Raw genomic sequence first — 15,003 nt, 5'->3', positions numbered from 1 at the left:
TGGCCCCTTCAATAGGCCCTCTCCCACTTAGAATCTCTTACTTGCTCTTTCTCTGACCTCTAGACCCAGATTTAAATGGCTCCTGTGATTAAATCAAGGCCACCTGTATGATCTCCTTTTCTATCAACTCAAAGTTAGCTAATTAGTAACTTTAATTATATCAGCAAAATCTCCTTTGCTATGTAACATAACAATCATAGGAATGATAGCCCATCATATTTACGGGTTCAGCCCTCACTCAAGGGGAGGGAGTTTACAAGGTGTATGCACTAGGGCCATCCTGGAATTCTGCCTGCCATACAACTATGGAGTTTACACTCTAGGGAGAAAAAGTGGGGAGAGGCAGACAATAAATGTATACATAATTAATAAGTATGTTATATGGTATGTTACAAGGTGATAAGTGCTATGGGAAAATGAAATTGAGTGAGGCAGGAGTAGAGGGAACAACTTTAAATAGAGTGGTCAGATTGGCCTTATTCTGAAGGTGACATTTGAGCAAAGACTTGAAGACTCATGCTAATGTCTGAAGAAGAGCTTTCTAGGCAAGGAGAACAGCAAAGGCATGAGGCAAGAGCAGGCCTGATATGTTAAAGGACTAGTCAGAAGGCTTTTGGGAGAGGCAGTCTGCTATGGGCCCTGAGCATCTCTGCACATTTTTGCTGGGTATGCCAAGAATGCAAGTTCCTGAACCTCTGTCTACCTAGGCTATTTCTCTAGCTTCTGTTTGCAGCGAGCAGCTTTGAAGGATGAGGTAACATCTCTCCCAAGACAGAGAGCAGGCTTGTTTACTGCTCACCATAAAAGTGGTAGATTCCCCAAGCTCAGTGTTCCTCTCCTGTAATATAGCTCACTGTGTGTGCAGATGTCCATCTAGGCTCACCTGTTTTGCCTCCGTGGGATTTGGGGGACACAGAACTAGCACTAATGTGAAGCTCTGACTACTGCTTTTGCCAAGAGTAATAAAGTCCACTGACTCTGGCCCAGGAGTCTCATGTGTTCTGCCAGCATCCACAAAATAGTCACAGGCTTGTGAGTAGGGTAGAATCTCAGACCTGTCGCAGAGCCCTGCTAGAAGTCAGTGTGGGTAGAATGCAATGAGCAAGGGGAGATAGCAGAAGATATTTTTATTCTTCAGTCTGATTCTGTGTCCCTCCTAGATTTTTAGCTCTAAAATGCCTTTATTTTATGGAATGATGTGATAACGGATGATATCTCATTTTATCAAATCTAGATGCCGTTGAATGTAAGATGCACCATTATGTATAATTAAAAGGAAAAATGCTGCCAATTAGACTATGATACAATGCTTTATCACTTATAATTTTTATTCTATATGTATTAAAAGAGCTCTTTTAGACTTATTTAAACAGAGTTTCACTTTCTGTTACTCTTGTGCATACATAAAAAGGAAAATGTAAGCAAATTAAATTAGTTAAGGTATTCCAAAAGTTATGCAGGCAGTGATAACATCAAGACTGCTGGGCCTGTAGCAACCAATTGGAAGATGCCAATGTCTGTAAGATACAGTCCTGATTTTTAAAAAGTACATTTTAGAATGAATTAATTACAGTAATTGTCTTTTAAATGTTTGAATTTTCCAAATAAAAAGATTGTAACCCTGATGTTAGTGCCCTTCAATAGTTTGAAAGGTCAGTGACCCACGAGCTTTATAGTTCTAGAAACTACTGTCCTATGATGTGCCTTGCACTATCCTTTTCCTCCTTTCTGCATTCTCAAATATTATACGTGCTTTAAAACTAAACACAGATCCCACCCCCTAAACTTGAAGAGATCCCTGCTCTGCTCTGAGTACTTCCGGACTCTTGCTGACCTTATCCCTCGTGGCATTTATAATATGCTGTATTATAATGGTAGTGTATATTCTTTATTTCCCTCAATGAGATTGGAAGTTCTGTGAGGACTAGGATTGTTTCTTATACTTTCCCCCTTTTATAGTGCTTAATTAATTTAATTAACTTATTTTTAAGAGTTTAGCTTTTTGTTGAACATGTTACAAGAGATTTAGTCAAAAAGACCAAAGCCCATGTCATCATCTGATTCCTCAGATTCTACTTTCTTTGCTTCCACTTCCTTCTCCTCATCTGGGCAGCAGTGGTGGAGGGGCAGGTCCACCAGCCCCCACGTTGCTGATGAGGCTGCCAGTGTTGACATTGGCCAGGGCCTTTGCAAACAAGCCAGGCCAGAAAGGCTCAACATTTGCACCAGCTGCTTTAATGAGGGCATTGATCTTATCCTCCCTGACCGTCACCTCATCATCGTGCAGGATGAGGGCCAAGTAGATGCAGGCGAGCTCCAGAGACGGCGGTCATGGTGTGGGCCAGTGCTGGGCGGGTGCTGCTGGGTGTGGTGCTAGTTGCCGGATGAAGTGAGGGCCTCACTCCGGTGTGGCCTTAGCTTCCTTGGAAAGACCCAGTGCCTTAGTGGCAGCTGAGGAAAGGGGAGTGCTTAATTTTTTTACACCGACAGAAAATTTGAGAGCATAAGTGATCTTTCCAAACAGTTCTAACCCCATTAAATATGAAATTCACTGTGGCTAGTGGAAAAAATATGCATATTTGGAGCTGAATGATGCTCATTGACCTGAATAGTTTCTTCAGGTTGGCTCAGCCATGATTAATCCGTGATTAATCCATGTTTAATCCAATGATTAAACACAGAAAGCCAGTGTAAGGCTGAGTGAGTTGGAGGTTGGTGGAAAGGAAGTGAAACGGAACCCTTTCTCCTTAGTTTCCTTATTCCGATTCTCCCATGGTTTTGAAATTGCCATTCCTTTGTTGCTGGGGCAGCACTTTCAATAACTGAGCTATGAGAAATATCGATTCTCCTAAAAGTAACACATTCCTGAAAATAACTGATGTCTAGATAATTAGGGTATGTCAGGAAACATCTTCTTAAAACCCTTCCTGGAGTCTCCAGTCTGACTTTCATTCAGTGTCTCTTGTTCTCTTTGCCCTTGAGTGTGCAGACTTCTGCTGTAGCTCTTCTCACATGTGTTCACTGACTCCTCAACTAGGCTGTCACCTCCTTAAAGGCAGGAAGAATGGCTTATTTGTTTTTTATTCTTAGGACAGCGTTCCTTAGCATGTCCCCAGTAAGTCTGTTGATACATGAATGGATCTCTCCCCTTTAAGAAGGGAGGTGGAGGGCTGGCCCCATGGCTTAGTGGTTAAGTGCGCGCACTCCGCTGCTGGCAGCCCGGGTTTGGATCCGGGCTCGCACTGACATACCGCTTCTCCGGCCATGCTCAGGCCGCGTCCCACATACAGCAACTAGAAGGATGTGCATCTACGACATACAACTATCTACTGGGGCTTTGGGGGAAAAAAAATAAATAAAATTTAAAAAAAAAAAAAAAAGAAGGGAGGTGGAAAAATTGAAGTGCTCTGTGAAAGAAGCACTCAGTTTGTGAATTAGAAGCAACCAAAGGCAGATGCTGTTAGGTGACTGATAACCCACTTTAAAGTTGGTTTAAGCTTGAAAGAGGGAGGTAGCAAATGATGGATATTTGGCAAGAGATTCTGCCATTTAGTGAATCCTTAATAACAACAGGGAAAGATACTAGAAGGATTAACAGTTGCTTATAAGCCTGGTTTGTGAGATTATTTTGTGTTCCTTAGATGTTTTTATGAAACCACTCAACAAACCTTTATTAAGGCTCTTCCATGTGCCAGCTACTGTGCTAGGTGCAGGGAATACAGAAGAACAAAGTGTGGCCTCTGTCTTCAGGGAACCCACAAACTAGTGGGAGAAACAAACAAGTTAGTAGAAGCCCTTTTTCTAACAAGAGCCCAGCTGGTAGTTGGTTAAGGAAGAAAGCTGGTTAAGCAGGAAATCATGCAAACATGTTTTAATTTATGAATGTACAATCATTTGCCAAAGTTTTTTTCTTTTTGGTGAGGAAGATCGGCCCTGAGCTAACATCAGTCGCCAATCTTCCTCTTTTTGCTGGAGGAAGATTGTCCCTGAGCCAACATCTGTGCCAGTCTTCCTCTACTTTGTATGTGGGTTTCTGCCACAGCATGGTTTGACAAGCGATGCAGGTCCACATCCAGGGTCCGAACCTGCAAACCCCAGGCCACCGAAGCGGAGCACACGAACTCAACTACTACACCACAAGGCTGGGCCCCATTTGCCAAACTTTTGATATAAGACCAAAATCTCATCTTTGATTATGAGTCTAACTGATTGGAATTCTGAATATTCTTTCTTACATAGGCTACTCCTCTCATTTATAATTTCCAATTTCCTTTCTTTAGAGTGGAGTAAGAATTTACAGGTACTCTGTGTACACAATCTTTTTAAAGCTTTACTGATTATTTTCCACTTGTTCGATCCAACATTCAGGTCAATGACTTTTTTTTAGCTACTCAGTTTTACCGAGTATTCAACATAGCTTTTGTAGAAATAATCACATCTTTCTTTTGCCATTCATATTTCATCAGTTTATGTAATACATGCAAAAACAAGTATAATTGGCATAAATAGATTTGGGAATGAACACAGTGATCTTGGTAAGAATCAGTGGGAACAGAGGTCCCAGGGCATCCTAGAGAGTCTAGTAGCCACCAGAGGTAACCTTGAGTGGCCAGCTGTAATCTAGTGAGTAGGTCAGGCAGAGGGCAGTTAGAAGAGGGTCTATTGTACTTAACAATATGGTTGAATAAGTGCCATATAAATAAAAGTTTATGCCCAACTTCAGGAAGGGTCTATTAATTCTTCCTGGGGTGTTGGGAAAGATTCACAGCTGCCATTTTACAGCAGATTGCTAATCTCTTGCAGGAATGTATTCATAATAATAGCTAACATTTACTGAATTCTCATTATGCACAGGCATCGTTCTGAGCATCTGACATGAATTAACTAATTTTATAACAATTCTAAGAGGAGTTTCTATATTATTATCTCCATTTTACAGATGAGGTAATGAGGCACAGAGAAATTAAAATAACTTGCCCAGAGTCACAGAGCTAAGAAATGTAAGTGGTGAAGTGGGATTAGAACCTAGTTCATCGGGCTGGCCCCGTGGCTTAGTGGTTAAGTGCGCGCGCTCCACTGCTGGCGGCCCAGGTTCGGATCCCAGGCGCGCACCGACGCACTGCTTGTCTGGCCATGTGAGGCCGCGTCCCACATACAGCAACTAGAAGGATGTGCAGCTATGACATACAACTATCTACTGGGGCTTTGGGGGAAAAAAATAAAATAAATAAAAATTAAAAAAAAAAAAGGAACCTAGTTCATCTTCATTCTACAGCCAGTTTTGAACTATATATAAATATACACATATATATATATACACGCTGCATTTTTCTGTTATATTCTCCACCTTCTAGACCTTGAAAGGCAAATGATTTGTAAATACCTGAAACTCTTCCAGTGCCCAATGATGCCTTTTCTTACAGAGAACAACAGGCTGTTTATTGTGATGGAGTATTGTGATGGAGGGGATCTTATGAAAAGGATCACTAGACAACGAGGAGTGTTATTTAGTGAGGATCAGGTAAAAACACTTCTAATTTGCCTTTTAATTCATTTGGGGAGGGTGGTTAAATTTATAATACCATAAGTAGTAGACTGTGTTTATATGAAGGATGATTTCTGGTAGAGAAATTCAAACTGTAAAATAGTAGATCAATATTCTTGATAGATTTAGTCCACAGCATGTTTGCAATTGAACTTAAATTGAATCTCTTTGAGAGTGAAGTTTGCTTGAGAAAAGATAGTGTCTTATTTTTGGACAATCTCATGTAGGATGCTTCTGAGATAAATCTTCATGGCTAAAAAAAATCTGAATGTAGATGTTCTTTAGCCATTTTAAATGTGACATATTTATAGCTTCACTCTTCTTCCTTTTACCATTTGATACTCTGTTTTAAAATAGCTATCCCACTTTGCTAGGGAGCACAGAAGCTCTTCTTAGCAATGGCTGTTTAGTTTCATTGGTTATTAAGAGAGAAGAGAGAAAAAGTGAAGAATAATGGTCTTAATTCCCATTTTCTCTTTGCACAAACACGTTTTTCTTCTGTACTCTGAGCTTCCTTTGGAACCCTCTTGGGAGCTGTACTCATGGAGGAGACAGGTGCGTGTGTGTGGAGAGGAATCTGAATTAGGACCTGTGTGATGGATGGGCAAGGCCACTGCCTCAAGCAGTGCCCAGGAATGGCCCGCCATCTTTCTTTAGGCCATTTGTTTATTTGTTGTATTTTAGCATTTAAGGACATCATGCCCATGTAATTTCCTCCCAGAGTTAAAATGGAATATTTTGCTGAGGAAGATTCACCCTAAGTTAACATCTGTTGCCAGTCTGTCTCTTTTTTTGTTGTTTAGGAAGATTAGCCCTGAGCTAAATCTGTGCCAGTCTTCCTCTGTTTTTTATGTGCTGAGTCACCAGCACAGAATGGCTGACGAGTGGTATAGGTCTGTGCCCAGGATCTGAACCCACAAACCCCGGGCTGCAGATGTGGAACATGCCAAACTTAACAACTAGGCCATGGGGCCAGCCCCTAAAATGGAATATTTTGAATGTATGAATGATTAAAGAATCAATATCTCTAACCTCTGTAAATTTAATTAAGCATTCTTCCTATGCTCATTTATATTATATATTAAATTCTATTATTTGTAGAAACCTTCGTTTCTTCCTATCTAGGTATTATTTTGCCACATTTAACAAAACTGCTTTTCCCTATAGAACTTTGAATTACATTTCCCTTTGTTGGGAAAGAACTAAAATTACAACTGAATCTTAGTATCTGGAATATAGCTTTTTTTCCTATTGTTTTCCTCTTTCTGTATAACTCAACTGACAAAGAACCAATGAAATTTTAGAATAGTTTAAATCTCTATAGGCTAGAACACATTTTAATAAAGACGCTCATGGCCAGCTAAGATAAGATAAAATCATGACTAAGAAATAACATTAAGCTTTAAAAAGTTTAAAAGTAAACTATTTGTTGCTATTTGTTGTTTTTATGTTATATACATATATGCTGATATTTCATTAAAATTTTTAATAACCTCACAGATTTTCCACTTCTTCCTCTTTCTTTCTCTGCCCTTGGTACCTTCCTTCCACTGAAAAGGAAAAACCAGTGGTACTAGGGTTATCAGGAAACAGGGCTGCTTGTCTGCTATTCTGACATAGTTAGCAACTAGGTGTTAAATAAGAAAAAAGTCATGAACTGCCTCCTGCTCTTCCTTGCTGTATCTTTTTCTATATGTGGAGTTCCCTTTGATACCAACAAGTCTGGATTGCCTTTCTGTGCCTCCATTTTTCTAGCTGTGAAAAGAAAAGAATATGATAAGATGGTCTAGCTGTGAGCTTTATTCATATAAATACACACACAAATATATTATTTCTCTCTTTGTGCATGTTAATGTGAAGGCATTTCAGTGGCCATCAGATTATTCATGAGTTGTGTCTTATGTTCCCTCTACAGATTCTGAGTTGGTTTGTACAGATTTCTCTAGGACTAAAACATATCCATGACAGGAAGATCTTACACAGGGACATAAAAGCACAGGTAACAGCTCAGAGAGAAGACAAAGACAGAGCTGATCTCTTATTTTCTGGAAATCTCTCAAACAATGTAGCATTTTCTCCATTTATAGAACATATTTCTTAGCAAGAATGGAATGGTTGCAAAGCTTGGGGACTTTGGTATAGCAAGAGTCCTGAACAAGTAAGTACTTTTAAAAATCATTTTTTTTCCTATTCAGAACAACCAAAATATGTATTTTTAGGTATCCTGAATTAAGAAGATATTAAAAGCTTGGTTTCCAAATAATTTTAGATAACTATGTATATAAATGCATTAAATCATTCAGATGGTACTTCGTCTGAGATTAAAATTCCTGAGATATATCTTGGCCTAATAGAGTGATGGTGGCAATGTTCTATAGTGTGATATAAGCTTATCAAATGAGGTGTAGCTGTAATACGCATAAAGCTAGTGAGAATTTAGTGAAACAGGCAAATTCACACATGCTGGGGCCAGTTTATGGGTACAACTGTTTTGAAAGACAATTTGGTGCTAATAAATACCAAGAAATTTTAAAATATTCTATTTCTGGGAATTTGTTTTAAGGGAATAATTTGAAATTTGAATTTTAAATGCCTAATAATTGGGAAATGGTTAAATTTAATAAAACTTGTCACAGCCATGTACCTGAATATTATATAGCCACTAACATTTATGATATTGAAGGCTTTTTGATAATGTGAGGAAATATTTGTTATATTAAGTAAAACAAATGGAATCCTGAATTTTAAATACACCATGATCACAGCTATTTGAAAAAAGTGCATGGGAAAAGACAGGAAGGATATATATCAGAATTTTAATAATTATTGTTTTGAGGTGGTAAGATTCTAGGTAATTCTTTTCTTCTTTATTCATTTTCAGATTTTCCAAATTTTAAATCATGAGATTGTATTACTTTGATCATTGGAAAGAGGGGACTCTTTCTACATTTGAAAGATTTTGTAATATAACAATGGTACCTCCTTGTGGAGTCCTTAAGCCATAAAAAAATTTTAACATGTAGATTTTGGGGAGATGAATTATAGGTTTAAAAATCAACTAATTTTATTACTCTCTTATCATTGTACAATATGTTTTGTTTTATTTTAGTATGTGCATGCATCAAATTTTGTTATCCATTTTTATACTTTGCATGCACTTTACATGTCCACGTCTTAAGCCTTTTCTTACTCTAGTAATAAACCATGTTATTTTATTATTATTTAATATAACTTTCTAGTTCCATGGAACTTGCTCGAACTTGTGTTGGAACACCTTACTACTTGTCTCCAGAGATCTGTCAGAATAAACCCTACAATAATAAAACGTGAGTTGTTGACTATCAGTTTGAAAGCCTCAGTAAAATCTGATGGATTCTCTTTCTTTTGGTACTTTTGTAATTTCATTTTCTTCATGTGTGATATGGGGAATCCCAGTGACTGTTTCTGACCACTTCAGTGTTCCCTGAAGCTTTTGAATTTATTTAGAAGAAAGTCATAACTCTTCATTTAAAGATACAAGTGATAGGAAGAATAATGTTGAAAATGGCAGTCACTGCGACTCTATCTCTGTATTTGACTTTCATACCTTCTATGCACTGTTTAGTCTGTTGCAGGAAAGTGTTGTAGCTGGGTCAGGTGGAAGGCAGTGTGATCTGGTGACCGAGCACTGGATTAGGAGCTAGGAATCCTTGTCTTGGCTCTGTCACCAGCTTGACCAAGTCAGTTGACTTCCATGGACCTCAGTTCCCCTACCTATAACTGAGTGTTGGTTAGGTAATCATTAAGGTGTCTTTTCCAGCTTTAAAACCCAACTAGTGGGGGCCAGCCCTGTGGCTTCGCAGTTAAGTGCACACGCTCCACTGCTGGCGGCCTGGGTTCGGATCCCGGGTGTGCACTGACGCACCGCTTCTCCGGCCATCTTGAGGCGGCGTCCCACATACAGCAACTAGAAGGATGTGCAACTATGACATACAATTGTCTGCTGGGGCTTTGGGGAGAAACAGGGGAAAAAAAAAAAAACCAACTAGTTTTTATGTGTGTGCTACCAGAGCCTAGTTCTCAGGAGTAATATTAATATACACAGTGATAAAAGGTGAAGATGAAGTAGTTTTTACTTCCATGTAAGGAGAAGGAAAGAAATTTCATTTTTCAACGCTGGCTGCCATTTGAAGCAGTTGGCCTAGAAGGAAGACTGAGTTCCTTTTGGGAGTCAGTTGTCCATTTGTTTAGGAAAATACCCGAGGGATGTTTGACTGTTTACCTTTGAGAGAGATAAATGGAAGACGAAGTCCAGGTGGTAGAGATTTACAAAAAGAAGAATAAGCATTTCTCTGCATAATAAAAGAACAGGCATTTTTTGCATATGTCCTCTGGCACTGGGAAGGGGTTTGCCCTCCAGGTGAGCAGGAATGCGGCTGGTGTAGCGCTGTGTGGAAGGGCAGGCTGCCCACAGCAGAGCTTAGTGCTGCTGAGAGCTCTGGTCAGCAGCATTGTTTTGTTTCCTTGTACTGCTTTTTGAGAATTTGGGTCAAGATTTAAATATGCTGATTTGGTGCTTCAGATAATTGGAAGATCTTAGCAATAATCAGCTGAGTAGCTGCTGCCCTCTTTAGACCAGGAAACCGTCCCTGGTTCACCACAGTCCTCACCACGTGCAGGTTGCTGTAAGACATGCAGATGTTCCCACTCAGCCCCAGGCGGCTTCATTCCCTGACAGGACCCCTGTAGGCAATATGAGTTCACCATACTGGCTACAGAGGGCACTCTGGGACGGAGGAGGAGTCTGGGCCTATGGAAGACAAAATTCTGTGTGGTGGTGGGACGTGGTCAGTGAGTTGCTAGAAAGTCTAGAAAAACTCTAGAAACCAGTTGGAAGTTGTTTCCTACCTATTCTGTAATCGCCCTTCATTGTACTCAAACCTTGAGTAAGTCTCTTTCTGCTCCTCCTGTGCACACACTCAAAGGAAATGTTACTGAAGAGTGGAGCCATTTACCTCACCTTACTGAATCCTTGTTTGACTCTTTGACCTCCTTCTTACCTCCTTGACTTCTCGTTGTATTTTCTTTGGTCTTTTAGATTTAATTATCCTTTTTGTTCTATAAGGTAACTCTTTATTAAACCAATCACATATAAATACTAAGTACTAAGTACTAAAGAGCAAGTTTCTAGTCATATACTGTAAGCACATTTTTCAAGTTTATTGATTTCCAAATACTATGTTCATCGCTTAATATAGCTTTGGTTCTGTCAGTAGCCTTGAGTAGAATATACCTTTCTAAATCAACCAAATTTTACCTTTTGAATCAAAACAAATCCATGTTTGAGTCCTACCTCTCTCCTCCAAATAACTCAAAATACTATACATGCACACATTTTCTTTGAACACATGAAGTTGAAGTAAACACTGAGCCCTCTGATTGTAGCAAAGTTTGTGTGCCTTTTCTCTGCTAGGATTCTGACAGACTATAAATTATTTTTATCTTACTTCTTATCTTAGAATAAAAATTGATAATGTATCTGAAGGCATTTGTAAAAACTGGTCAACCTAAATAGAATTGTAAAGATATACAATTAAAAGGCACTGTAAGGATAAAGGCTTTTATTGAGAATTATGGATGTTTCTTGTCATGTAAACTCTTATCTTCCCCAGGGATATTTGGTCTCTTGGCTGTGTCTTATATGAGCTCTGCACACTCAGGCATCCTGTAAGTATGTTAATTGTCAGATTAATCTTGAATTATTGAAACTATATAAATGAAATTAACTTCTGAGAGAAAAAGGTTAATGTTTGGTTTTATTAGATTGTTAAAAATTATATGGTGGCCGGCCCGGTGGCACAGGTGGTTAAGTGCCCGCGCTCCGCTGCGGCGGCCCAGGGTTCGCCTGTTCGGATCCCGGGTGCGCACTGACGCACTGCTTGTCAAGCCATGCTGTGGCGGCGTCCCATATAAAGTAGAGGAAGATGGGCGTGGATGTTAGCCCAGGCCCAGTCTTCCTCAGCAAAAAAAGAGGAGGATTGGCAGATGTTAGTGCAGGGCTGATCTCCTCACACACACACACACACACAAAATATATATATATATATATACGGAAAAGCTATTAAGAAGAATGATAGATTTCTATATATTGACATGTAAAGATGCACAAGCTATATTATAAAGTAAAAAATCCAAGTTGGAGAATAGTATTAGGAATATAGCATATTTCCATTAAAAATAAATTGCGTGTGAATATACATAATCAGCAAAGGGAAAAGGTACATGGAGCGAAATCTATAGGAAACCAGGCATAAGCTTCCAAGAGCCTCTCCCAGTAGAGTCACACAGGATGCACTAATTCCTCCAGCAACAAGTTGTGACAACACGTGTGAAATGTTTCTACGGGGGGAAGCTCATTAGAAACCCAGAGCCCAAGGTTTTTACTAGGGACTAGTCATATAGACACCCTCTGCCTGGCATATACCAGGCTTCCCGACTCCCAGGAAGAATGCAGTTGTTCAGCATAAACCATATTGTTGGTGCAAAGAGTGTAGGCAAAGAGAGCCACTCTGAACATTTAGGGAATGGTGGGAACTCTCCTGAAATCTAAGTTTCCAGATGCCAGCCAATGGCCAATATTGTAAGCAGGCCTTTCTAAGGATGGCAGTCTTAGGCCTGCTGTGTTAACTCTTTTCTACAGAGTTGTCATCATCATCATCATCATCATCATTATTGTCAAAGGTCACAAGGCTAGTAAGTGTCTGACCCAAACCTGATCTTTCCTGCCACACCGTGCTGCTGAACATTATTTATTGTTATGTGTAAACAACTAATGGTTTCCTACAATGGAAGATTTTCTGGTTTATGAAGAATTTTTGAGGAATTATTTATGTCATGTTAATTAAAAAAGAAAAATGTAAAATTTCATATCATTATGACCTCAACTCTGTAAAGTAAACATTATTTTTAAAACGACTAGAAGGAAATATGCCTCTGGGTGGTGAAATTATTTGTATTTTTCCTGACTGTGTAACTTTCAGTTTTTTACAATGAGTAAATATTATTTTGATAATAAGAAAAAATTAAAACTAAAATAAACTTGTTTTAAATAAAATGGCATCTTGTTGAGTAACTGCAGCAATATCTACTCATAAAATATTAGTTGATGAAAAAAATGTAGGATGGACCATAGTGCTTCTAACTGAAGCTTAAAAACATTGTGTTGTTGTTAACATCTATCTACTTTATTTTTTCTTATTGCCACCTGTAGCTAATTTTTTTTTTCTGGTTTATTGTGGTATAATTGACAAAATCGTAAGCTATTAAAAAAAACAAAAACAAAAAACAAAAAACATTGTGTTGCTTCTTGATGTTACTTTAAATACTAGTATTGAATTTTCCTCTGATTTAGTATCATCATTCCTTGTCCTTTCAGTTTGAGGGTCGCAACTTACACCAGCTGGTTCTGAAGATTTGTCAAGCACATTTTGCCCCAATATCTCCACGGTTTTCCCGTGACCTACGGACCTTGATATCTCAGCTCTTTAAAGTGTCTCCCCGAGATCGGCCATCTATTAATTCCATTTTGAAAAGACCCTTTTTAGAGAATCTTATTTCCAAATACTTGGCTCCTGAGGTGAGTTTTGCAGTGATTCTATTTGGATTTTGACAGATTTTGGTTAGCAGGTCCTTGACACATGTGTTTGATTTTAGGTCATTCGGGAAGAATTTAATCACACACTCATACATAGAGAAAAGTTGTCAGCTTCTCGACCTGCTGCGAAGATGGTCCAGGGTAAGAGTGATTTAGCCTTGCAATCAAAAAACATTTATTACATGTGTCTCACACAGTGAGTTATAATATATGGCTGACAATATTAGTGGAGAAATTCCACCAAATATATTGAACATGGACATTTAAGAAATATGAGCAGTATAAACAGGAGAAAAATCATCTTGTCCCGTGGTGACTAGTGGGTGTGCCTGTAAATCTAGCTCAGGTATGACCTGCAGAATTTATCTCCTCTCTTCTCATTAGTCATGAAAACTTCATGAAGCAGTGAATTTGCTAATAAAGAGATGCTTGAAGAGGTAGCATCCAGGGGCTGGCCCGATGGTGTAGTGGTTAAGTTCATGCGCAGTACTTAGGTGGCCCAGGGTTCACAGGTTTGGATCCCAGGCACGGAGCTATGAACCGCTCATCAAGCCATGCTGTGGCTGCGTCCCATATACAAAACAGAGGAAGATTGGCACAGATGTTAGCTCTTGGCAGTGGATATTGGTTCAAGGCTGATCGTCCTCACCAAAAAAAAAAAGGTAGCATCCAAACAACTTTTGTGTAGGGAAGGGATGGAGAGTAAGACAAGGTTCACAGACAGACACGGGATGATGAGATGAAGCTTGTATGTATATATTTTTTTAATTTTATTTATTTATTTTTTTCCCCCCAAAGCCCCAGTAGATAGTTGTATGTCATAGCTGCACATCCTTCTAGTTGCTGTACGTGGGACGCGGCCTCAGCATGGCAGGAGAAGCGGTGCGTTGGTGCGCGCCTGGGATCCGAACCCGGGCCGCCAGCAGCGGCGTGTGCGCACTTAACCGCTAAGCCACAGGGCCGGCCCTGAAGCTTATATTTTTGAAATAGAAAAGATGGACTGGCAATTAAGAATTCCCTTGCAAAGGCCCATTGGAGCTGAAGTTAGGATCTTGGACCTAATCACTAACAATGGGAGAACCGTTACTATGTGACCCCAAAGAAAGCAGGTGATTCTTTATGGTAATGATAAATAGAGAAACAGTTTTAGTGGTGGTTGTCAGGAATCAGCTGATGAAGTGCTGTGTGTGTGTGTGTGTGTGTGTGTGTGTGTGTGAGAGAGAGAGAGAGACAGACAGACATTAAAGAAGACAAAATTAGTAATTCAACTGATATGAAATAAGAGCTGCAGGATTTAGCCATAACCAAATGTCTGAACTTGAAGGATGAGGAGGAGTAGAAAATCTCTCCAGGAATCAGTGATAGGGAAATGTTACCCACTGTGAGAGAGAAACTAAAATTGAGGAAAGTTATGAAGGAAAAACGAATGAGGAGCCTCTCTGCCATGTTGAATATATTTTGGCATTGTTATATATTGGTCTGGATTGAGAATCTTTAGAACGTAGATGAGTAGAAGATGAGAGAAAGTGCCTTGTCCACATTTCTGATATAGGAAAGATAGGAAAACAAGAACACACTTTGATGGCAACAGAGACAAACATATTAGAAGACCTACTCATACATTTCACACAACAGTGTGGTGTGAATGGTGTGGCCTGATAACCCATGCTCTGATGACTACATTTAATTGCTTGTGCCATTATCCTATGCATATTGTTTCTGTAAATGTTAACAGTAATTCCTAAATTTTTTTAAAAAGTAGTATTATAGGGCTGGCCCCGTGGCTTAGCGGTTGGGTGCGTGCGCTCCGCTGCTGGCGGCCCGG

The 15,003-nt window shown here is 39.3% G+C and overlaps 1 protein-coding gene and 1 pseudogene across 1 annotated transcript in view; one reads left to right on the top strand and one right to left on the bottom strand.

Moving 5' to 3' along the window:
• The window catches only part of NEK5 (NIMA related kinase 5), a 70,533-nt gene that overhangs the window by 9,706 nt on the left and 45,824 nt on the right, over positions 1-15,003 (top strand). The window contains 7 exon segments of the mRNA XM_087436111.1: positions 5,424-5,521; positions 7,461-7,544; positions 7,633-7,703; positions 8,785-8,871; positions 11,197-11,251; positions 12,960-13,160; positions 13,238-13,319. Of these exon segments, the coding sequence (XP_087292237.1) occupies positions 5,424-5,521; positions 7,461-7,544; positions 7,633-7,703; positions 8,785-8,871; positions 11,197-11,251; positions 12,960-13,160; positions 13,238-13,319 (678 nt within the window).
• LOC147916136 (large ribosomal subunit protein P1-like) lies at positions 1,953-2,329 on the bottom strand (annotated as a pseudogene).

The sequence above is a fragment of the Ceratotherium simum genome, chromosome 10 (genome assembly GCF_057802395.1).
Source record: "Ceratotherium simum simum isolate JZ-2026a chromosome 10, ASM5780239v1, whole genome shotgun sequence".
In the NCBI taxonomy this organism is placed as follows: domain Eukaryota; kingdom Metazoa; phylum Chordata; class Mammalia; order Perissodactyla; family Rhinocerotidae; genus Ceratotherium; species Ceratotherium simum.
This window is presented reverse-complemented; position numbering and strand designations above follow the sequence as displayed.